The sequence below is a fragment of the Carassius auratus genome, unplaced genomic scaffold (genome assembly GCF_003368295.1).
Source record: "Carassius auratus strain Wakin unplaced genomic scaffold, ASM336829v1 scaf_tig00025418, whole genome shotgun sequence".
NCBI classification, from domain to species: Eukaryota; Metazoa; Chordata; class Actinopteri; order Cypriniformes; family Cyprinidae; genus Carassius; species Carassius auratus.
The window spans coordinates 1-25,948 of record NW_020525419.1 but is presented as its reverse complement, the minus strand read 5'-3'; the positions used below and the strand labels follow the sequence as shown (position 1 = coordinate 25,948).

At 35.5% G+C, this 25,948-nt stretch overlaps 1 protein-coding gene across 2 annotated transcripts; it reads right to left on the bottom strand.

Annotated features, from left to right (window-relative positions):
* Nucleotides 1–1,446: 1,446 nt before the first annotated feature.
* On the bottom strand, nt 1,447–23,368 carry LOC113078350 (zinc finger matrin-type protein 4-like). 2 transcript variants are annotated; one of them, XM_026250676.1, is made up of 6 exons: nt 23,267–23,368; nt 18,543–18,632; nt 14,661–14,817; nt 8,481–8,705; nt 4,549–4,686; nt 1,447–2,346 (listed from the first exon to the last, which is right to left on the bottom strand). In XM_026250676.1, exons 1-5 carry the CDS (start codon nt 23,366–23,368, stop codon nt 4,586–4,588), a joined length of 675 nt encoding a protein of 224 aa, XP_026106461.1. In that variant the 3' UTR covers nt 1,447–2,346; nt 4,549–4,585. The 2 variants fall into 2 exon arrangements, with proteins under 2 accessions (XP_026106461.1, XP_026106460.1); XM_026250675.1 differs by having other exon boundaries at nt 4,590–4,686.
* Nucleotides 23,369–25,948: the final 2,580 nt, after the last annotated feature.

The window sequence follows — 25,948 nt, the reverse complement described above, 5'->3', positions numbered from 1 at the left end:
ATTGTCAGACTTTGAAAAGCAGAACAACATACAACATGAATCCTTGGTTTTATCTGCTAGATATAATGAAAATTTGCTTTATTGCTCGATGATGTCCAACTTATGCAAATTAACCATGGTTTTTAGTCAAAAAGTAGAAATGTTTTTACTACAAATACCCCAGTTTTACTACAAATACCATGGTTAAACTACGGTTAGCATTGAAAAACCATGGCTAATTTGTGGTTACCATGGTTTAATTATATGTTATTTATTTTTTTAAACATGGTTAATATTGAAAGGGCCGTTAAAACTGAACAGTTTACATCACTGCCATGGCTGAAACTAGCCAAATGACTTTATTGTAGTTAATTACAGATTACTGAGTGATGATTACAGACCCAGATAGCACATGTACGTAGACGTCTGCAAGATGTCTGTTAAAGATCTCTTGATCTGGAAAGCATCTGCGGTGTTCAAACATCTGACAGACATCTTAAAGATGTCAGTTTTACATAAATTCTAAATCACAAACATATTAAAGACATACAGTACGTCTATCTGACATCTAATAGATATCTCCGACATATTGCAGGTGAACTCTTGAAAAATACGTCTTGCAGATGTAAATTCAGAGGCCTGCGACATGCATGTGTGCTATGGGGATACTTTTTAAAAATTTAGCTTTTACCTCACAAATTCAATTCATATGACAGAACAATGTTGGCTTCTTGTACACAACATTTTCATATCCATAACCCTCTATATGCTATTATTTAAAGGTAAATGAGCTGTATACACTATCAATGGCCCTTATATGACATATATTTGAATAATCAATCATGATCAGATGCATAATGAGCTGGACCCTCAGAAATACGGACTCACAGCTGCAATTTGCTACAGAAAAACTTAATCAAACTGCAGTGGTTAAACTGGCTTATTTTATTAACTAAAACTGCATTTCAATATTATGCCACCTTAATTCTGTTTTAAGATTTCAGTAACTGTACTTTCTCATAGCATGATGAAACCTGCTAAAATGTAGATTTTGAGAAACTTTCTCAGTACATCAGAAAACAGTCATCAGATCTATCTTACAAAAGAGACCCCTCCGGGCCCTTCACAGATCCAGCCACTGTCTGTTGGGAATCACTTGCAATCCATTTTATTTTTAAAGACTGTCTGACGTCATTCCTTTTATCTTTAAAGCCCTGTGGGTCCTCTTGCCATGCACATTATTCTAGCAGAATGAAAAACACTATGAAAAAGGCCTTTGGGAAACACCGAGACGTTTGTTTCTGTTGTTTGCTTCTCATTCCAGTACAAAATCAACAGTGGCACTTGCCAAATAAGTGTGAATAAGCATCACAACACTGTAAGTAGAGCATTCACACTGATAGAGTTTGAAGCTTCATGATAACGTAACATCATGAAAACAGGACTACTAACTGTATTTGTGTCAGAAGTGTTTTATTGTTTAGGATGTCATTTCTAAGAGACAAGGTATTTTAATAATAAACAATGCTAGGAACCTATCCTCATTTATAAAGGTCATTATCGGTTTGGGGATTATTCGATTATTTTGGCTTTTTTAAACGGAACAGTGCACACATGGAAATCGGCAGCATTTAGTCCTTTGTGAAAAGCACTAAAATGCATGATAGCAGACTATTAACGTTTTAATTTCGGTAATACTTCCTTATAGTAATTTCTTGGGTTTCTTTCTTTTACCGTCAATGCAAGAGATAGTAAATAGTTCATTTTCTATCTATTCATACAGCAGCTAATGTTGAAAAAGTGTTTGTAAAAACAATAATTGTCCTTCAGGTCATTACTTTTACTAGTATGCTGATTGAATTCTCATTTTAATATCATCCGAGAGCAATTCTCCCAGACTGTACTGTATGTACAAAATAAAACAAGAAAACCCAATCCATCTTTAGTGGACTACAGAGAGCTATAACCTTTGAGTTACAATTTGACTCTAATACAAAATGTTCAGTTCTTACACACACAAATTAAAATACATTTAAATTAAAATCTGAAATACAATTACAATCAAATCACGCCATTCGACATGCCTTAAATATATACATTAAAGTGATCAGGATGTGATTTTTTTTCTTTCTATTATGTACAAATTTAGCAAAAAGCACTTGTCCATTATCCATTGTCACTGTCCGAGTCTCTGGCTTTACTGGTCCATATCGCTGTCATTAACACAGTGGATCAAGAGAATATGAACTGATATCATTGTCATGTGCTGTCGTAAAGTTGCCTTGACTTCCACAGACAGATCCTCAAATAGTTTCAAGAGTAGAGATGAAATAGGGGAGCTTCATTAAACTTCATTTGTTCTTCAGGCTGAGAAAGAAGCAAAACAGATTTATGACATCACTCATGTGCTTTTACTCAGGCTAAAATGGAATTTAATTTTGGCAAACAAAAAATGCTAATGTAATAAAGATTTTTTTTTTTTTGTAGTATATTGTGAAACCTTAAACTTAAATTATTCAGTTGATGTGCTTTAGTGTTTTTTTTGTTAAGGACTACATTCACAATGTGATATTCTGACAGTTAAGTAGCTACATAACTTAGTTCAGGTTTACTTGTGCCATTCTGTGAAGATACAAAGTTGTACACTTCATTCATATTTTGTATAAATTGTTGCTTATTCGTACAAATTTATATGATCTCCGTCATTCATTGTCTTATTATCTACATGTGCCACATTTATGGTTATGTTTATGGGCGGAGCTTCATGTATTATTTTATTTCCATTTGAATCACATTGAACAAATTCAAAATAAATTGCTGCCTTGTAAAATGGTTACAATAGTTGTTTGTGCTGTTTTACGTACAGTATTTTGTCATTTACGCAAATTAAAAAAAAACTCTTAATCACTGAGCATTTTCATGAGTAATTTCATTAACACTGAGTGGAAGTGTGTGTGCTGAGTGACCCGAACAGAACTCCAGCAGTGACACCCATTGCTCTCTTATTGATCCATCATTGACTTTCCAATTCTGGTGTCCTGCACAAAACTGGCAGCAAACACTCAATTGAGCCGACGAGTCCCAGAGATTCAGACACTGGCATCCAGACAGATCTGTGACTCTTTGCACTCTGTCAAATCATTAGTTCCAATGTGTTTTTGAGGTTAATGGAGTGGGAACTCAAGGATGAACAAACTGGAACAACATAAAAAGCATGAAATGTAGTTGGCTAACATTTCCAAACTTTCTGTGAATGAGCCAAACTTTCTGTGAATGAGCATTATTTGAACCTTTGGAAAGATCCTCTGTTTTGAGTCTGAATGAGACACATTTGTTAATTTAAAGGGTAAAATAAGCTAAGGAAGAATTATCCATGTGTGCAATATGGATTATTGTGTGCAATAACACCAATGGATCCTCTGCAGTGAATGGGTGCCGTCAGAATGAGACTCCAAACGTCTGATAAAAATATCAAAATAATCACTAAGTAATCCACATGTCTCCAATCCTTCAATTAACATCTTGTGAAGTGAAAAGGTTGTTTATAAGAAACAAATCCAAATACAAGGTAAAATAAGAGTCCTCAGTTTTTTGCTTCTGGCAGTGAAAAAGTAATTTCATCTGAATAAGCAGAGAAATATGCACAGATCAACAGTTCAAAACAAATATGTCAGTGGATTTTGATGTGGGAAGACAACAGGAGATGTACTTTTTCACTGGAGGAAGCATTATTACAGTATAGATTATGGATTCATATTCTGGCCAGAAGCGATGGTTTAAGTGAATGATTAACACCTTGATGGATTTGTTTCTTATTAACATGCAGCTTTTCACTTCACAAGATGTTACATTAAGTGATGGCCTGTAGCCATGTGGATTATTATGATGTTTTAAACCGCCTGTTTGGGCTTTCATTCTGACGGCACCCATTCACTGCAAGAGAACCATTAGTGAGTGATGCAATCCAACAATTTTGAAATTTGTCTGGATAAAGAGTGTATAGTTTTTGGGTTAAGAAGATTTACATTTTTGGGTTAACTATTCCTTTAAAACATAAAACAGCTCCGGTAATGTATCATCCGCAGGGTCCTGTTTATTGAGGGTCGTCCTTGCTTCTCGTGCATGTATATGGACATCTCTGCGACAGCTTGGACACGTCTGGTGGTTCCCATCATCCGTCTCACATTCCTTCTGCTTCATCTCTACCTAACTAACATTCCATGCAGCCCAACACATGATGCTGTGACCTTGCCTGCTCCGCTGCAGGCTCCGAATGGAAACTGTGGCCCGTACGGTACCACGAGGACATGGTCCAGTCAGGCCGAATATTGATTTGGAGCAGATATCGATTGCATCTACAACACTCCATTAACTTCACTTGCATGAACATGATGCAAGTTAACACCTCGTGCCTGTTGATCTGAGTACTGCTTGTGCACAGTTTCACAGTCAGTGCCAGTCAGTGTCTGTTATGAATGGTTGGTGAATGATTCAACGACTCTTATTATGCTTTATTAAAATGAGTGTTTCGTGTAGAGATTATGATTATGTGAGTTACTGCTGGTTTACCTTTGATTCTGGTCTTTTTTTTGTCTCTGAATGATACTCACTTGTTCTGGTGTTTGGAGCCCTGGAGATGTGCGTGGTATTGTGCCACGGAGTTGAGCGTAACACTGCAGACCTCACACGTGTGACTCCGCTTCAGGCCTAAGAGCATACATAAATATAAACACATCTATTAGACTAACTCTGTTGATTCCAACAGCAAATGCCCTCAAATATCGCCTGAGGGTAAATATAATGCGCTATTTTGACAAACACCTACAGACAGCTAGAACCCTGAGCATTTGACCGTTTCTTCACCGTGCATGAATTACATGGATAAATAAGCATATAGCCTGAGCACAGCACATTCTTTCTCAAGCAAAAAACAAATAACATGATGGTGAATTGGTGAACATGTCTTTTTTGTTCTAAAATCAAAAGAATAAAAAATAAATTAGATTTTGCTTAAAGAAAAATAAAGGGCCACCTTAAGGACCATTCAAAAAAGTGTTACATAGCAGTCTGATAATTTAGTATATTTTTATGTATTTAAAATACATATGCAAGATATATGCAAACTTAAACTTCAGTAGTTATTGTGCTACCTTATAGATAGTGTATGTATGTTTGTATGTATACATGTGTAATATATATATATATATATATATATATATATATATATATATATATATATATATATATATATATATATATATATATAGGTTTTGAATTAAAAGCTTATTTTTTACAATATATAAGTGTTTTAATATATATCATATTAAAATGTGTTTTTTATCTTAACTTATTTTATATTTATATATTATATTAACTTATTATTATTATCATTTTTTATTATATTAGCATAAATGTTACTCTCTTTTTTGTTTAAAATTACCTTTAAAATGTGTACATACTAATGAGAATAACCATTTAGTCTAATGAAAATTACCAAAAAGAAAATATGCATAATTATAAAAATATTATGTTAAATAAATAAATAAAAAATCCCAATAGTCCCACATATAAGTGTAATTTTCTTTACGCTTTTCTTTATGCAAAATATAATATGCTTTTTTTTTTTGAGTGAATTATGACTTGGACTGGTTTTTCATCTCATATATAGCGCCCGGAAATGCAGACATCCCTGCTCCAGTAAACACAATATGCATGAAACCAAATATATATATTCCTCCTTCACAAATAGACATAAGCTTATGTCCACATATGACTCATATATTCAAACAGCATGTCTGATTTTGTAACCATCTAGTGCAAGATGTGATTTACTATTGGGAGATGGGTAGTGTTAAATGACCCTTAGATATGCCATACGACCCCTGCATATGCCACAAAGCAAGCACCTAGACTGTTTAAACAACAGGAATCCTTTATTATCCCAGCATCTGGGCAATCAGGCCAGATAATGAATGGAGTCTCATCTAGATGCCTCATCAATAACATTTACCACGGATCTATATTCAATCAAAGCCACAGATCACGTTGGCCTCGTCTTTGCATGCACAGCGCCTCAGCTTTTCTTTGGCATTGTGCACATTCAATGATTAAAAACACATAACAGAAGGGGCTGTGAAACACGCTGATAAGTCGTATCCTCCCACAGCTCTGTCTTCCTACACCAAATCTGTTCTCCGTCTCTAACTAGGACAGACCAGTAAATTATAAGCTTGGGTGAAGCTCGGAAAATCAGTCGCTGGCTTCCTGTGAGGTGGGAAGTCTAATGAAAATGCTATACAATGGGGTTCGATTACTGCAGAACACTGATTCGGCACCCTGCTGTTAGCGCCACAAACTGGTTTATGTTTATGAAAATAGTTTATGACAGAACAGCATTATAACAGACAGATGCTAATGAGTAAAAATACAGCATGTCAAATACTATTCTACGTTTCACGTCACAAAAATAGAGCATATTCAATCCAGAGAGTGCTTGTGCTATTATTGGTGAGTGAAGTACTGGGAAGCCTTAATGAAATCTGCAGCAGTGAGTCATATTTATGAGTCACAAGCGTGACATGAGGGACAGGACACTTTTCAATCTAAATATAAATCCAATGTTCGTCCAAACGGCAGCTGGTACGCTCCTCCAATGAAGTGGTTTCTTCGAGTCCCTCTTTGAGTCAAAACTAACCAACGGGGTGGCTTTGTTGTCTGCGACCTCCACTGTTGTCGGTTTGTTTGGCGAGCAAGATCTTGTGTTCTGGGAGACTCTTTGTCACGCCATTAATTACCTATTGATAACTGCCTCGAACGAAAGCACTTTTGCTAGCTGCTGAATAATGCAAAACTTTAATGAAATGCCTGCTTGCGAAAAGACTCTAAGGCCATTAAAATGCCTCTACTGAGGCCTGTAAAACAGGATGGTCAATGCTAAAATGATATCTGTGCTTAAACGGTGGCATTTATGGTGGGGTTATTCATGAGCCATTACCACAAATTAATGAACATAAACATTGTTACAATTGAATATGTGGTTTTAAAGGGACAGTAAACCCCGAATTTAAAGCTCTCACCCTCATGTTGTTTTAAAACGGTAAAAGTTTATTTTTTTTCTGCAGAACACATAACAAGTCACCCTTCTATGTGAAATACAAGCCTTTAAAAGAGATAGTTCACCCAAAAGATTAAAATTCTGTAATTAATCAAACATCCACATGTTCAGAGCACAAATTAACATATTTTTGATGCATTCCAAGAACTCTCTGAACCTCCATAGACAGCAAGGATACCTAACGCAATTAATGCTCAATAATGCAGCAAGGAGATCGTTAAAATAGTCCATCTAACATCAGTGGTTCAACCGTAATGTTATAAAGCTATGAGAAAACATTTTGTGCGCAAAGAAAAAAAAAAGTTTATTCAACAATTCGTCCTCCGCGTCACCCTATAGCGCCATTTTAGGGAGAATCACATATGTAAACAACAAATGCAACGTATGTGTGCAGATATGTGGTTTACAGTGCTGCTGATACAGAACAGCATACATTTGCGTATGTGATACTTTCCAAAATGTTACAGGTGAGTAAATCATGGCATAATTTAAATTTTTGGGTTAACTATCCCTTTAATGTCCTGAAATTCTAACGCTATCTCACGACCAATTTGTACATATTTGACATATTTTACAAGGTGGCTAATTTGTACGAATTCGTACAACGTCACAATTTTGTAAGATTTGTCAGTATTGGGGCGGGGTCAAGTGTAGGTCATTCGTACAAACTCATATGAATTGAGCAACTCGAAAAATATATCAGATTTAGCACAAATCCTATAAATTTGTACCAATGAGGTCGTAAAAATTCATATGAATTAGCCACTTCGGAAAATATGTACGAATTGCCGTGAAATCAGCCTGAAAATGCTGGCATTCATGATCCAATAAACAAATTATACGTGAAACCAAATATATGTTTTGTTTCAACACAAAACAGTAACCCTTGTATGTGAAATTCAATTAAAGCGTAAATGAAATTGAGAAACTTCTACTGAAAATTCTAATTGCGTTGATTGCGGAAATCGGGTCCTGTCCAATAAAATAATTTATAGTGTTTCTATGAACCAAATCAAACAATTCACACAAAATATCCAATTAAAAAAACAATGTGTTCACTAATCCTGATCTTTTTTAATTCGTATAAAGACTTCTTTGCTTTCTTTTAATTTGTATTACTTTATTTAGATTTTCATCACACAAAGCTATGACTTCAGAAGTCTTGGGGAACAATTGCAAATGGGTCACTTTTTAAAATATTTTTATGGTATTTTTGGCATAATTTTTTCATCTTAAAACCACTGTGTTCAACAGAAGAATAAAGTCAAACACTGTATGTGTTTGGAACAACTTAAGCGTGAGTAAATGCTAACAGAATCACTAATTAATTAATTCAAGTTTAAGTAAACTGTTCCTATCTGTTTTGCCCGTTCCTCTCAGAACATACCGTTTAGATCATCCCCGTCCTCCAGACTTTTACCCAGTTGTGCGAGGAGGTTAGCTTGGGCTGCGTTTTTTTTGTGCTTCTTTCCGTCGTAGTGCTGTCTGGCCATGCCGGGGTTGTTGAACCAGGCCTTACACATTTGGCAGTAGCGCTGTGAGAGTTTGCCATGTATGGAAGGACTTCCTGCCGAGTCTTCAGTCACCATATGCTCTGAACTGGCTGTCTCCTCTGTAAAGAGGGCATAACAGACTTAGTATACTTAATGCACCGTACATTAATTACCAAACAGACTACAGGTAAAAGCAATTAATGTGTAAACACCTGAGAAATAGGTCTTTGGCATTCATACAGAAGGTGCATTACAATATATGTTCTTGCCCTCCATTACTGCCCATTATTTTTCTACATTTTGAATTAAAAAAATCAAAAGAAAGCAAGCAAAAGAAATTAAAAAAGGGAAATATTTTTTGTGCAACATACCAACACTAGTTAACAGCCAGCCTTAAAGTTAAAATGGCATATCCATCTTTCATTTTATTTACCAACATCCACTCCACAACAGCAGGTGTGTGACAGCATTAATAACACATATTAGAATTTCCAAGACATGTGTACGAGATTCAATTGACATATTTTGCTTGCGGTCTGTCTCACCTGTCAAAGTACGGGGCACAGGCTCATGTCAGTTTGAAGCATTTCATGGGTAAAGGGCGCAAATTAGGAACACGGGATGTCCCCTGTGGCTGCAGCTTAATAAGATGCATTCTGAATCTCATGACACTAATATGATGAATATGGTTCATAAACAGACGGGAGGTCATTTGTCTCACACTAGCAGGAATAAGCTTTTGTTTTCCTCGTCTGTTTTTGAGAAGTGAATTTTTATTACAAAGTCGAGAACAAGGGATGTTTTCATCCGTCCAATTATACTCCATCATAGTAAATGATAAACAAGAGACTACACTGACAGCAAACCCACGTCATAGCGTATAACATAGGAATGGTGGATGGCACAAATGGGCCGTCTCTTGGCTCTTCCACAGTTTATCAAGTGGAGGATAGATGAAACTGGCAGCTCTACAAGAGTATTTATAGAAGGTATCAAAATAACTAGATAATATAAAGCATCCTCTTCCTTCTGTCTCAATTTTCATCCAATTCCCTGAGTTGTTTGAATGGAGGGTTGTTTTCATTAGAACACATAATCAGAGTGTGATATGAGACTCAACCATGACAAATACTGTAGGCTCAAAGTCTGAGACCACAAGTCAAAATGTTTTGCAGTTTTCCCCCAATTTGAAATACAAATATTTTCATTGCAAATGATGGGGTCAGCATAACACACCAAGAATGAGAATTAAGAGCTTTTGTATTTCTTGGTATTTCATCTATTTGAACATTTCTCTGCCATTTTCAAAAATGCTTTCTGGATGTGCTGTGATAAGCAGCAAAAGAGAACACATTTTGCTATATGCACTCACTGTCTGAGAGATTGTTTCTGAGTCCTGTCAGAGAGGCATCGATGCTCATATGGCACTAGAGTTATTTTTGCCAATTTATTGACCTTGAACGGTTAAATACACACACTTAGATGTGTCAAAATGCCCGTCTTTGCAAGTATCATTGTAAACACAGTAATTTATGTTTTTTTAAACAGCTAGGAAAGAAAACACATGTAACAGTATATTGGATCTGGGCAGCTCTTAAAGTGACAGCAGTCTAATATTCCTCTAGTCTGTCATTAATGTTAATCAAACAACGAAAGACAGAAAATCTCTCACTGCTCTTTACTAAATCACTTTTGTAACTATAATAAGAAATATATTTCATTTACACAGGGAAGAATATGCCTTTTTTTTAAATTTGATTATACAATGAATTTATCATTTCTTGTTTATTTGTTCTACTGTAGTTTTTTGGACCTACTGCTTTCAATTAGTTTTTTTTTTTTTTTTTTTTTAGGCTAGTATTAGTTTTTTGTGATATTGACACTAGTGACAAGAATTATTAGTTTTCTATGGTATCAAAAAAAATTCATACCAACTTTTTAACGTTACAGCCCTGTGTTTACAGTAAAAGGGTGCAGGTGCTACAGATCAACATAAATCCATAAATCCATGTGTTATCATTTGAAGCTTTCATAATATCTTGTTTAAACTAGCTTTACAGTAATTGTGTAGATCTTCAGTGCAGCAGTTTGGTCAATTACTCAATAATAGCAATGCCACTCAAGGATAATTTAATCAAATTATATCCTCATCTGTATTCCAGCCTCTCAGACCATTTCATCTAGGTTTTTACACTTTATCATTATTATCATAATTATATAAGGTCTCACTAGAATCAACAACCTTTTAAGCTCATCTACAATCACATCAGTTCACGAATAACATGAAAAATCACCATCAAGATCGTTATGATGGTGGAAGCAGCAGCATATTTCCAATTATCCGACTGTAGCAGAATAATGCTGAGCTACTACTATGACTGCTGAACAAATAACAAAAGGACAGTTTCTTGAACCCTATTATGGTTACTAATAGTTTTTATGGTGTTGCTTAGTGATGCTTGCTATTTGGACAAACACTTTAAAAAGTCAGCATGTAACTCGTCCCGCACCATTTGTGCTGTAGACATAAAGGCACATTAAATCATACGGCCTGTTGATGAGAGCTGTGCTATTACTTTCTGAGAGACTGCATATACGATTGCTACCTTGATGATGAAACAGGCTAAACTAACAATTTAGCAGAAAATGTCCAAATCTAGTCTTGTGAATGGATTTCACCTCATGTATTTTGCATCATGTTCCGTCATTACCAAAATAGTTTAACGATTGAGATAGTTCAAACGAACATTCACCAACAGCAAGATGAAAGAGGAACCTGCGACGACTCTAACATCAAATAAAGCAAAACGACAAGGAACAAAAAATAATAGTCATCATCGGCTGCCATGTTTGTTACAGCAGCATCTCAGAGATCTCGAATCGATGAATTAGTAGAAGTTACCAACGCGGATCAAACAACAAAGTTGTAACCATGTTTGGGAAACAGTCATGACTAGCTAGCTAGTTGGTAGTTAAGCAATGAGTTACATTGTTGTATTGGAAACACAACCCAGATTTACTTCTCTTTATTTGATCTAATTCAGCATGCAGTTATTGTAGGTTGTTTTCTGGGCTCTTTCAGTTTTTTCTTTTTTGGGTCATTTTGCATCCTCAGGTGTCTTGGCCACACGCAATTATGCATGCTAAGTGAGTCAGTGATGTGTTGTTCCTGCTACAGGCCCTGCTCTTATCATAAACATGCCACAAGCGACAGCCTTGAGAACACAAACCTCTAATATGCCTAATGTACTTGCATACGAGTGAATTAAAAACAGGACATCTACCTGTAACTGCAGTTGCAAGTTTTTTTTTTTTTACATTTTCTGAAAATGTAAGTGGTGTGTCCCCATGCAAAATTTATCATGCAACTGTGTTGTAGGGAGTTACAAGGCCAGAACTGCCTTAATTCTTCATTGCATGCCTGGCATTCAACAAGGTGCTGGAATCATTCTTCAGAGATCTTGGTCCTTATTGACATGATAGCATGTTTCCTTGTTTATGTTGTTGTTGCAGATTTGTCGGCTGCACATCTATGATGCAAATCTCCTGTTCCACCTCATCCCAAAGCTGCTCTATTAGATTCAGATCTGGTGACTGTGGAGGCCATTTGAGTAAAGTGTAATCATTGTGTACAATGAGCAAGGAGCTCTTTGAGATGGCACATTATCCAGCTAGAAGTAGCCACCACTAGATAGTTACACTGTAGTCATAAAGGGATGGACATGGTCAGCAACCTTACTCAAGCTATAGTGTATAAACGATGCTTAACTAGTACTAAGGGCACCAAAGTGTGCCAAGATAAAAAAATATCCCACCACCAACATAAGCCTGAACCAGGGATACAAAGCGGGATGGATCCAGGTTTCATGTTGTTTACATCAAATTCTGACCCTACTATACAAATGTTGCAGCAGAAATCAAGACTTATCAGACCTGGCATCCGTTTCACGATCTTCTATTGTCCAATTTTAATGAGTGTGTGCTAATGAGTGTGTAACTAAATATCCTTAGTTTTCTGTTCTAAGCTGATGGGAATGGCATTCAATGTGCTCTTCTGCTGCTGTAGCCCATCTGCTTAATTTAAAGTCAGCTGATTTATTTTCTTTCCAATTCTGATGCTTGGTTTGAACTTCAGCAGATTGTCTTGATCAGTGTTGTGGAGTAACTAGCTACATGTAACTAACGGTGTTACGTAATTTAGTTACAAAATAAATGTAACTGTAATCAATTAGTTACTGAGATTTTTTTTATTTATTAAATTAGTTACTTAGAAAAATATTAACTATATCTGAATATTTTCACACACACATCCACACACATACAAGTGGATCTCAAAAAAATCTGAATATCGTGAAAAAGTTACATAAACATATTCTAGATTCATTGCATGTAAAGTTAAACGTTTCAAAAGTTTTTTGTTTTAATTTTATGATGATTAAAGCTTATAGCTCATGAAAGTCTAACACATTATTATTATATAAGTAACACTTCAAATATTTCCTAAGATCATGAAAAAAGGCATTTGCAAAACAGAAAAGTTCAAGTTCTTTAAAGAATGTTAATTTATGCACTTAATACTGGGTCGGAGCTCCTTTAGCACAACCTCCAGCATCAGTGAGGTGTGTCATGGAAGCAATCAGCCTGTGGCTCTGCTGAGGCACTACTGAGCCTTCAGCTTGTCTGTATTGATGGATTGAATGTTTCTCATCTTTCTCTTGAAAATATCCCATAGACTGCATATGTAGTTCAGGTCAGGCATGTTGGCTGGCCAATTAAGCACAGTAATATCAGGGTCAGCAAACCACTTGAAAGTAGATTTGGGGCAAGTGCAGGCACTGTGGGCAAATGCTAGACTCCTGCTGGAAAAGGAATTCAGCATCTCCATAAACCTTGTCAGATAAAAGCATAAAGTGCAGATGAAAGCATAAAGTGCTCCAAAATCTCCTGATAGATTGCTGCATTGACTTTGGACAAGTTGTTTAAATCAGCTTTGCTTGACAGTATTCTCAAGCTTGCGGTAATCCCTGTTGCTTGTGCACTTTTTCCTACCCAATTTCTTCCTTCCAGTCAACTTTGCATTTAATATGCTTTGATAAAGCACTCTGTGAACAGCCACCCCTTTCAGTAATGACCTTCTGTGACTCACCCTCTTTGTGGAGGGGATCAATGATTGTCTTGTGGACTATTGCCAAGTCAGCAGTCTTCCCATTATTGTGGTTTCAAAGAACAAGAGATACTCTGAAATTATACTGTAGGGAAGGTAATTTAATGAAACTCAAATGTACATATTGTAATATTTTGAGATATTGGATTTTTTACTTTCATGAACTGTAAGCTCTAATCATCAAAACGAAAACAAAAATGTATTATTACTGTTTGATTTTCTATTTGAGTTGTATATGCTTTATTTGTCCTGTCATACAGTATATAAAAAATATATATTTCCTGAAGATTTGATTCAAAAACAGTATCATAGCTACTGAACTATTTCTTGTTTTGATTTTAAATCTGTATTTAACCTCAATTTAACAAATTTCAATTATTATAATCTTAGAAAAGTAATCAAAAAGTAATCAGTAACATTACAGTTACACTATTTGTTACATTTTACATAGGGTATCTTGTAATCTGTAACCTACTGTTTCAAAATATCCTTCCCAACACTGGTCTTGATATACAAGCCTAAATGCATTGAGTTGCTGCCATATGATTGGCTGATTACATATTTGCATTAACAAGCAATTTAAAATGTAGGTTTAGGGATTTTTTTAAATCCCCATACTCTTAACTGTGAACAGCAATCATATCATATATCATACCATACCTCATCAAACATCAGTAATACATAACAGATTGAGCATTAATAATAATGAACTCATTCTCAATAATAATTGCCTCATTATCTCATATTCAGAGTCCATCCATGGTTGAACAGGTCACTTTCCCACTGGCTGCTTAGGACGTCATATACACGTAAAACTCATTTAAGTATGAATACTGACGTGGGAACAGCCAGGCCTTTAAATAATGTGATTTAGACAGTGTGAACCTGATCTTAGATTAGCACCTCCTACCTTTAGATGTGATGGCAGGTGGCTCCCCCAGCAGTAGCCTGAGTCTCTTGGCATGGATCTTGCCCTGGTAGTGCGACTGGGCCACCACCGCCGAAGTGAATGACATATTGCACAGTGTGCAGCACTTGTTCTTGTCCACGTCCCCCTCCGCACTGCCCTGGGATGACGCAGAAGCAGACACATACTCTGATATCCTGTAACCAGGACCATTTATCACCATCAGCTAATAATACAGGAGAACAGGATGATTTATGAAGCAAATGTGTTATTATAACTTTAAGAGGAAGATATAAAATTTGGCTATCAAATTGGCAGATGTGGGTCGCGCTGTGGAGAAGTAATTTAAAAACTTCTAAGAATGGTGTACCGTATATTCTACTTCATGCTCTGATGCAACCACTCTGAGATTCACATATTGACTGATATTGGCTCTGAGTGCTGTTGGGTGAAGTTTCTTTGAAACTTTAAATCGCAAAGCTAAAAGCTAATCATTATTTAAAGTGCAATTAAACTACTCTTTGAAAAAGTCATTAGATACACTGCATGTAGATAGCTACACTGAAGCTTTTGAGTGAGCAATATTAATATATAGATAAAAAATATGTTACAAATTCCCAAAAATATAGTTCATGAAATACAAGTAGTTAAAACAAAAAATATGTTTCTCTAAATGCACTTCAACATATATATTAGCAACGCAAATATATGAATATATAGTGTCTACAGTGTATATAGTATACTATAGTATTATATATAGTGCTGTCAAACAATGAATCATAATCGCATTCAGAATAAAAGTTTTTGTTTACATAATATATGTGTATACTTTAATATTTATTATGTACAGTATATATGAATACAAACACGTGCATGTATATATTTAAGAAATATATGTTATATATATATATATATATATATATATATATATATATATATATATATGTGTGTGTGTGTGTGTGTGTGTGTGTGTGTGTGTGTGTGTGAATATGAATATATAAATGTATAAACATGTAAATATTTTCTAATGACATACTATACAGTATATGTGTATTTATATACAGTATACACATAATAAATATACACAGTACACACACACACACACACACATATACACACACACACACACACACACACACACACACATATATATATGGCATTGCTAGGTCAATGTCATGCAATAAACGTGCAGAGCTAGAGCAGGTTCGTGTTCATAGATGAGTCGATGAATTTGACTCCAAAAAACATTGGAACTCAACCTATGAACTCATTTATGTCAAGAAATCTAAATTTGTTACCCTGTATTGTTGAATAGCCAATAGTACATTGTATGGGTTAAAATTATCAATTTTTCTTTTATGACAAAAATCATTATTAAGTTAAGATCATGTTACATGAAGATATTTTGTACATTTACTACCAAAAATATATAAAATATATACCATATATCAAATATATATCAAATGTATACCATAAATATATCAAAACATAATGTTTGTTAGTAGTATGCATTGCTAAGGACTTCATCTGGACTCCTTTAAAGGCGATTTTCTTAATATTTAGATTTTTTTCCACCCTCAGATTCCAGATTTTCAAATAGTTGTATCTCAGCCAAATATTGTTCTATCATAACAAACCATACAACAATGGAAAGCTTATTCAGCTTTCAGATGATGTATGCATCTCAATTTATGGTTTTGTGATCCAGGGTCACATTTATCCTTTCTTGCCTGAAAAGTAGACTGCAGTTTCATGGTTTTTTGCATGAAATGTTTCCGTTAAACATTAAGTAATGAAACCCTGATTGACTTTCTGAGCTTTAATTGTTCTGTAAGCCTTGCGCTTTGAACTGAAATCTGTCTTTTCTGCCACAGGCATCGATCTGTGTCCACTCATTCTGCTTCTTGTTATTCCTCTCCTGACACGCCATAATGTCTTTATTTACTCTCCCGAGGGGAAAGACCTCATCAAAATCCAGCCAAACCGAAAAGATCTGTTTAGACATTGACCTTGGCTGGAAACGCATCACAGCAACCCGTTTAATTTCAGGGGGATTTTTAATATTGCCAACTGCGTCAACACACAACAAACATGGCATCTTAAACAAGTTTACATTGGGAGACAAAACCTAGAAATACAGCATGAGCAGAGCCTCAGATGTTTTTGGTTTGTTTTTGGTTAAAATAGTCAAGCGTTATCTAATGCTGATTTGGTGTTATCAAGATTTATATCAGAGGAAAAGGTTTTCTGCAGTTGGGCTCGAGGCAACCACACATAGCGGATGCCATCACAAGACTGAGCAAAGTTCATGAAAGAGGGGAAAAACTAGGGTAAAACACAGGTGCAAGCAATGATTATATTTAACTGAATAAAAAACAGCAGTCTGTATTGCCATCTGCACCCCACAACACCCTTTGTTCCCGGTGGAACAGTTCTGACATTCCCTCATAAAGCTGGAATTATCACATGGATCAGGTGTAAAATGTTGTGAACTGGCAACCACGACTGTGTTTCTGTAATATAACCCTCAACTATATGATCAGAGTGCTTTGTGCTTTGATAAAGGTGGTCCTCCAATCTTTCCCATCATGACTGACTATATGACAATCACATGAAAATATTCAGTAATAAATTGATAAATAATACCAAATTAATGTATAATTTTTTTATTAAAAATGTGGTATTAATTATATGAGACCCTGGAACACAAAACCTGTCATAAGGGTCAAATCTTTTGAATGAAGATTTATAACATCATCTGAAAGCTGAATAGGCTTTCCATTCATGTATGTTTTGTTAGGATCGGACAATTTTTGGATGAGATACAGTACAACTATTAGAAAATCTGGAATCTGAAGGTGCAAAGAAATCTAAATATTAAGAAAATCACCTTTAAAGTTGTCCAAATGAAGTCCTTAGCAAAGCATATTACTAATCAAACATTATGTTTATATATATATATATATATATAATATTATATTCTAGTCTAAATTTTAACCGTGTGCGATACAATGTAAAAATTATTTATCAAAATAAATCTATGTCTACAAATTAAAACATTTAATACTGGCGTCATTATTCTATTCTATTCTGATTTAATTTAAACTATTTTTATAAAATGACAAAAATAATATTTATATTTAACTGATTATTGATGTAAATATTGTAATTAAAATATATTTTTTTAACCATGTTATTAAATGATTATTTATATTATTATATTTTATGTTATATAAAAAAATAATCCAGTCACACATCTTCTTCCTGTCTAAGAGGACAGAATAAATTGCAACCTGTAAAAGAGCAAAAAGCCAGTCCAAATGTTTCTTTCAACATATTAGTAAAATAATAAACAAGATTGTATTATGTTTTTATGCAAGTTGCTTTGGTAGGTAACAGTTCCCTAAGAACAAAACCTTAGGCAAGAATGTTACAAATATAACCATTATGACCTCTAGACTTTCAGCAGTCCAAACCACAACCGAGCCATGTGTGATATAAAGTGATAGCTTGTCATGTGAAACATGTCACAAAATGGACTGGGTCATTCTTCGTACTCCTAAAAGATCCACTTCATCACTACATCCCAATGATAGCCTGAAATGTGAGAGATGTGGGACTGGGCAGAAGTTATAACTCGGACGAGTAGGTCATTCATGTCAATCAATATGTTGCGGACATGAAATGGTTTTCCTGTGGTAGTTACATCTGGGTTCCTTGACTGAGTAGTGAAACTGCCAGCTTCAATTGTTAAAAAGGAAAGTGGCTTGCAATGGGTAATAGTATTTTTTCTCTTATCTACCTTTAATACAAATAGCATAACCATCTATTAATATGAATGTATTTACATTAAATGGCCATATGCAAGTGTGTTTCTTCACTTACATTGTCAGTTCGAAGTTTCTTTGCAGGACAGCCACCATCCACCGGGTGTAACATGTAATAGAGACGAACTTTGTTTGCATGCTTTCGACTCTGCAAGAAAACGATTGGACGGTATATGAGAGATGCATTCACAAAGAGCCAGTTACATTCAAGTGTTAACAAAAAAACAACAACTCGGTATTAATTATCAAACTAGTGATGTCAGGAGCCCAAACGATTCACATCAGAGCTACAGGAACAAGATTATGGGCCAGTGCTTTTGTTTCTCAGAGCTTGATATGCTCTACTCTGTGAGCGATCGCTCTGGTGGGTGGATAAAGGTCCATATTGATTGTTGTGCAGCAGATGAATGGCCAGCAATATGAGCAGTGAAAGAGGAATTCTCACAGGGGGTCCTTCAATCCATTATCAACCAACCAGAGAGATCTCTGCCCCAAAACAGTAAAGTAATGTGGAGTTATTTCACCCTTTAAGCCAACTTAAACTAAAATGATTTGTAGCAGATTCGTAGATGCCTGTAAGACAAAGGTTTTTGGGAATCTAAAAGACAGTAAGATGAAGCATCAGACATTAAAGGAATAGTTTATTGTCCTTTTCGCCTCCAAACCTGTAGTATGAATGACTTTATCTTGACTCATATTCATTTCCACTGTATGGAAAACAGCAGCATGAACATTCAACTAAATATTTTCTTTTCATTTAAGTTTATAACTGCATATGTTTGAGTACTAAAATATATATGGTATTTTACACTTACAATGAATGACTTTCAGTAAATTTCGCAACATTTTTCTAGTTTACCATAATTGCTCTTATTTTAAGTAATTTTAATGTGATTTGCAGTTATTTGTGGGATAAGTAGTTCATTTTCTCAAGTCATTGCATACGTTTATGGTGCTCTTTTTAGCTCATATTCATTTTCATTGTATGGGAAACAGTAGTGTGAACGTTCAGCTTGAAAAATATCAGGTTTGGGACGATTTCAGTACTTTTGTAAACACTATTACTAAAGCTGTGTGTATTTAGTCAAGCAGACCCTGTGTCAGGCCTCTGTGAAGCATGGATATCCCATTTTCACCTCTGTGAGGAGCTTGGAAATGGAGCAGCGAGGTGCTAATTGACCCGGGACACTCTTGATAACATCAAGTTGTGTTCAGTCAGCCATGAGGCGGCTCCTATCTTGATCTGATCATTTCAAACCACTGACACAATATCAGGCCTCTACTTTAAGGTATCTGATCCTCAATAGATCAAACTGAGTTTTCTGAATGCATTTACCCAGTGACGCCACAACATCCCAGTTAGGCGCTTCTGATAAATGTTTGTCATTGACCCCTAACTGTCTATTCTGGAGTGATAAGCGAACCGTCTAGGGCTGGTTTTGGCTTTGTATGTTCTAGTAAACTCGACTCTCCTCAGCGGGGTGATGGCCCACGGATCGGTCTCATTAAATGCATGACCACACAGCCTCATCGCTCTCTCTCCAGCAAACTTCTCCCGTCCTCATTATAGCACCAACCAGATGACAATAACAAGCTTGCACCTCAGGGCTTTGTTTTCTGAATTCCAGGAGGAGAAAGAAAGAGTGCAAGCACTGCGTTGTAATGGGGGAAACTGAATGTTTTATGATGCATGGCTATGGTGCACAACTGTAGAGTTCTGTAAGTGCAGCTCTCGTTCATTTTCATTATTTTCAGCAATAACAATATAAACCTAAACCAACATAAGCTTTGAGGTTGTCACTGCTTTTATAGAAAGTTTTTAACTGAAAAACTGCACAACACTACACGCATGAAGAAAGATCCAGCAGTCAGAAAAGTTGCTGTTAACAAGGAATCAGGAGAAAAAAAAATCCCTCTAGTGACTGTGTGTGTGCACTCACAAAAAACATTACTAACCACATAATTGAGTCTCCTAAAAAGTATTATTTAGTATTATTTATTATTATATTTTAGTATTATTAGTAGTATTATCATCGTTTTAATTTTTAATGGCTTAATTTATGCTGCTTTTGGCACTGTCGGTTAGCTGTCATGTGGATCGAGTTCATATTTTTACTGATTTCAAATTTGTTGATCCTCACCGTGTTTGAGAATCATGTGCTGAGGTATCGTATGTGTGCATCTCATTGCAACTTTGTAAAAATATTTGTCTTTAAGCATAAATGTTTGCCTTTAGTTTTAAGAGACAAATACTACCCATTTTACGTAGAAGGCTTTTAAAATAAACAAATCTAAAAGAAAGGATTGTTAAAAAAGATTAGCATTCAAAATCGTTGGTTGCTGTGACAGATCTTTTAACTTTCAGTAGACTGCCTTTTATTCATTAGCTGAACTTAAGTTTTTGAGTTGTCGGTTGCTGGTAGAGTTAACTTAAGTTGAGTGCGATAGGTTGCCTTGTTTTTTTCTGTGTGTGTTAGGACCGCTTTTTTTTTTTTTTTTTTTGCAGTGTATTTTCGCTACAAAAAATCTTAATGTTGTAACTTTGATAGTATTTCACAAAAAAAAAAAAAAAAAAAAAGCATACTAGCATCTTTAATAAATTTTCCCGTAAATAATTTATACATTTTACTGTTAAATTTTTTTTTACATTATACATAGTCAACATAATTTCCTAAATATTTGATATATATATAAAAAAACATACATACATATATATATATATATATATATTGAAATGCGTATATAGAAAATAAATGTGGAAAAAAAACTTCCAGAATCACTTAAAATGAGCGTCCTGTTAATCATGCTGATGATAACTAATAATCCCAAACTCTTTGTTTGGAGAAATATGTTTAACCCGACATTGACCTTTCAATCTCTAAATATGACTTATATGAAATATGATTTGGAAACACTGTCAAGAACGCAGCAAATCCATGTGTATCAACAGCTATCCTGCATGATCATACCAAGCAACAAGAAGGTCAGATAAAATCTGAACTTCTCATGTTGAAAGCCTCATCATTAACATAAACATGAGAGACATGATATTGTAGACCTAACTCTAGATTGGGTTAACAAGGCAACAGCTGGTTCTCAGCCAGCGCAAGTGTCGACCACATGGCTCCGTTCCCTCAGGACAGTGACAGGCAAATTAATTAAGACATCTCCATTCATGGCTGAGGTAATGACTTATGATGTAAGAAGCTGTCATCAACCACTGTCTCATTCGATGCATCAGATAGAACCGTAAAGACAATTATCAAGCATGCAAAAACCACTGGGCCACTCAACCCAAAAAGTCGCACTTTTGGACAAACACTGATATCATATCTGATATCATGAGCCCCAACTGGTCTGGAGGCCTGGATGATTGGTGTGCAATATGAAGACAGGCATATCTAATTCCTCAGGTTTATTTGTGAACTAGTGCATGCTGAAAGGAGCGAATGAAGAACAGCTGGTTGTTTCTGAGAACCGTCGACTTGCTGAGATTTTAAACTTGGCCCGACAAATCACAAACGCAGATTTCCAATGCTATGTAATTATCTGCCTTGCATCCTGCCTTTGCAAACAGCTCTGAAACTGCCAGGAATTATGTGGCTCCTATAGCGAGCTGCTGCAAAAAATCGGGAGAGTTTTAAAAAGACAGAGCGCTGACAATGCGCTGCTAGTGATCCATATGCATCTAGATAATGGTGTATTCCACTGGGGTTTATGCATCGGCAAACCGTTAACTGATGCAAATAAACAAAAGCAATTACTTTTTTTTTAATGTACTAAAATGCTTACACAAAGAGGGTTATTTGAGTACCCCCTCATGCTCTGTTAGTGTATTAATTGAAATCAGTCATGTGACTCGCATCTGTGATGGTTCAAGTGGGTTTATTTGGGCTCCCAAGGCAATGTTGTTTTAGAACAAATTTAAATGTGCTATAGATTTAACCAAGCAAATATATAAAGACCACACTTATTGCTCAGGGAGTACGTACTACTGTTAAAGAAGTAGATTTTTTTGAAAGAAATTAATATTTTTTATCAGCAAGGATGCATTAAATTGAAGAAAACTGAGAGTAAAGACATTTATTATATTACCAAAAATGTATTTGCTGTAAATTCAGCTTTCTATCACAGGAATCAATTACATTAGAAAATATGTAGAATGCACTTGTTTTAAATTTTACTGCATTACCTCAAAACAAACCTGTTTAGACTCCAACATTTTAAAGGGAAAGTTTACCCAAAAATTTCAATTCTGTCGTTAATTACTCACCCTCATGTCGTTCCAAACCTGTAAGAGCTTCATTCAGTGAAGGTCATATTAAGATATTTTTGATGAAATCCGAGAGCTTTCTGACCCTCCATAGACAGCAATGCGACACATTCAAGCTCCAAACTCTCCATTTGGTATCCATTTAATCTTATTTTTGTCCGGAAGAAATAACTGAGGTATAATTCTCATTTCTGATCTCCTCAATGTTTTTCTTTCTTTTCTATGGGCAGGATTGTGGGATATCTGTGTAGGCTGTATATCAACCTACTCGCATGTCTAGCATGATATCATCAGAAATAAATTTATTTACATACCGTGATTGATGGTAGGTGAAATTCATCCCCCTTTTTTAATTGCATATGAATATTAGCAGCAAAAACCGAATTAACCTACTTATCTGCCCTCATTTAAGAAAGTGCGCAGCAGACCGTAGAGCATTATTGAAAGCAGATCAAATGAACAGGTATCAGTAAATGTTTATGCTTTATGTGAACGTGTGAGTTACTCACTTCATAGTGGGCGACTCTCTGTGACTCAGAGATAAGCTGAGCGCTGCACACTTTGCAGTAGCTGTCAGTGAATAACCCCGGATCCACTTCTGTAGATTTCATCTGAAAAGGAATATTATGACAATTACTTCTTTTTAAGCACATAACATGATTGGTCAAACATTCATTAGCAATGCCTCAAACTAGAAGAGTTCTAAGGTCTAGCGAGACCGTCTCAAATATCATAAAACTCATTATTGCAAACTTCTCAATAGTATAAACAGTTGAGAAAATAATTCCAAACTAATAAAAAACATTTTCTGTGTATTTGTAAAGTCATAACCTCGCTTACATTAATCATGTAGGATTTCATCGCTGTGACATTTTGAGTTTATCATACAGTGACATTCGCAAACTGATGAAATCTGTGGCATTTGGATTTGGTGAAAGGAGAGGGATGTTGGAGAGGAGGGGGTGTATAATGAGACAGACGAGAAGGGAGATAAATCTGGCACCACTCTGTGTCAAAAGAGGCACCAACTTGCTGCTGTGTCTGGAGGAGACTGCTGTGCATACTTTTTAATGCTGATCTGGGACCATTTGACGTTAACCTTATACTGACCTTTAATAATCTAGACACTGCAAAAAGATTGTTGGTCGTAATGATGGATTTCTAATGACAGAAAGAGCTGAGGTCATCCATTTGGGCCATACGCTCATTTGGAAAGATCCTGGCACCTGACAGGGTTCTTAAAGGGATAGTTCTCCCAAAAATGAAAATCGCTGAAATTGTACATACTTTCATGCCATCGAATATTAGATGATTAGTTTTTTCCTCAACACAGATTTGGAGAAATGTAGCTTAGCATTACATGCTCACCAATGTATCCTTTGCAGTGAATGGGTGCCGTCAGATGAGAGTTCAAACAGCTGATAAAAACATCACAATGATCCACACCACTCCAGTCCCATCAATTAATATCTTGTGAAGTGAAAAGCTGCACGCTTGAAAGAAACTAATCCATTTTAATCAGAGCATTTTAACTTTCCATGATATGCGCATATTTCTCTATGAATAGAGGAATTCGTATTTGAGCTTTTTTAAAGTTTAAAAAGTTACATCTTGATGGATTTGTATTTTGGTTTTGGAGGCGAGTAAATTATCAAATTATCCATTTTGGGATGAACTCATTCATTCAGTATGCATAATTCAAATCAGAAAGTTACCTATACAATAAAAATGTTGAAAAGTATGAACACAACGAGGCTGTTAAATATTCTCACAAAATGGGCTACTTTTTAAATCAGGCATGTTTTCTTAAAAAAAATAAAAATAAAGAAAGTAATACAGTCATCTGTAATTGTCCTGTTTTCGCGTGATTTGATGAAGCTTTAGTCATTCGCAACCATTTTGAGATTATCATGGGAGATATTATGGTGCTCTAGATTCTGCTATTAGCACCAGATCTGAGGAAACAACTGGCTTAGGGCTCATTTGTGATTCAAGGGCATTGCCAACTGAAATTTGGATAATGATAAAAGAGTTTATATAAATAAAATAAAATTCAAAGCCTTTCTTCTCTCCCTAGGGATACATTCAAACATCTATATATCCCATAACTATTCCAGACAAGTTGTTTGCAAGCAGAAATGATGTGTTCAAAATATCTGTGACCCTCTGATGCCCCCCAAAAAACTAAATAACACCCTCGCAGCATTCTTTACACCCAATAATCCAAAACCATTAGTCCAAAAACCCATCTCTCTCAAAATCAAACAAATGCATGCATTGAACTTTCTGTGGTAAAGATTTCTATACACCCTCCTAAAACGTAAATAACTGAATTATGGGTTGAAACTGAAGTAACTACCACTCCAAAAGAACTTCTAAATGATCATCAATGGGTCAAATGGAGATGAAACTGGCCCTGCCAATTTAATGTAACCTTTAATTTAGATGTGCAGGATTACAGCAGCTCGAGAAACCAATCGGGAATTACATCATGATTGATCAGACACTGTATATGAGACTTTAATTAGAACTGTGAATGACTTGCTCTATACTTATGATTTCATCAGATGACACTTGTGACTCCAAAGACAGTTTAGAAATCCAACATAAAGACTTCTTACAATTACCCTGAAATAACTCTAATAAAAAGACCAGAGAGGGGAAAAGGAAGGAAAGAATTGAGCACAAATGGTTTTCTGAAGAGATGGATCTTATCAGAGTCTCTTCTGTCAAAGTTAATCACGTCAGTACAAGCTCTGGCTAACAAAGGCCTGAGCAGATGAGCATAACGCTCTTCTTTCATGTGTGGAAAAGTGATTGCTTGACTCGCGTAAGCCCCAGAACCACATATTGATTTCCCCTAAGTTAGAAAAAAAATGCAATTTCCATTATTTCAATGAATGTTATAATGGAGAATGAAGTGAGGAGAAAAAATAAATCAGTGAAAGGAGGCACAGGAGAGCAGGTGCTTTCTTTTCATTCCTACAAAACCCACCGCTTCTGAGATGAGGAGGAAACTGCACAGCTGATGAGTCTACAAATTTACCAGCACCTATAACACAATCGTTGAAGACACTGACTGAACTCATAAGCACAAGAATATTCTAATAGTATTTAAATAAAAAAAAAAGGTCATATTCTTGATTATGGTTTTGCCATAATTACCTGATTTTCAGAACCAGAATAAACAA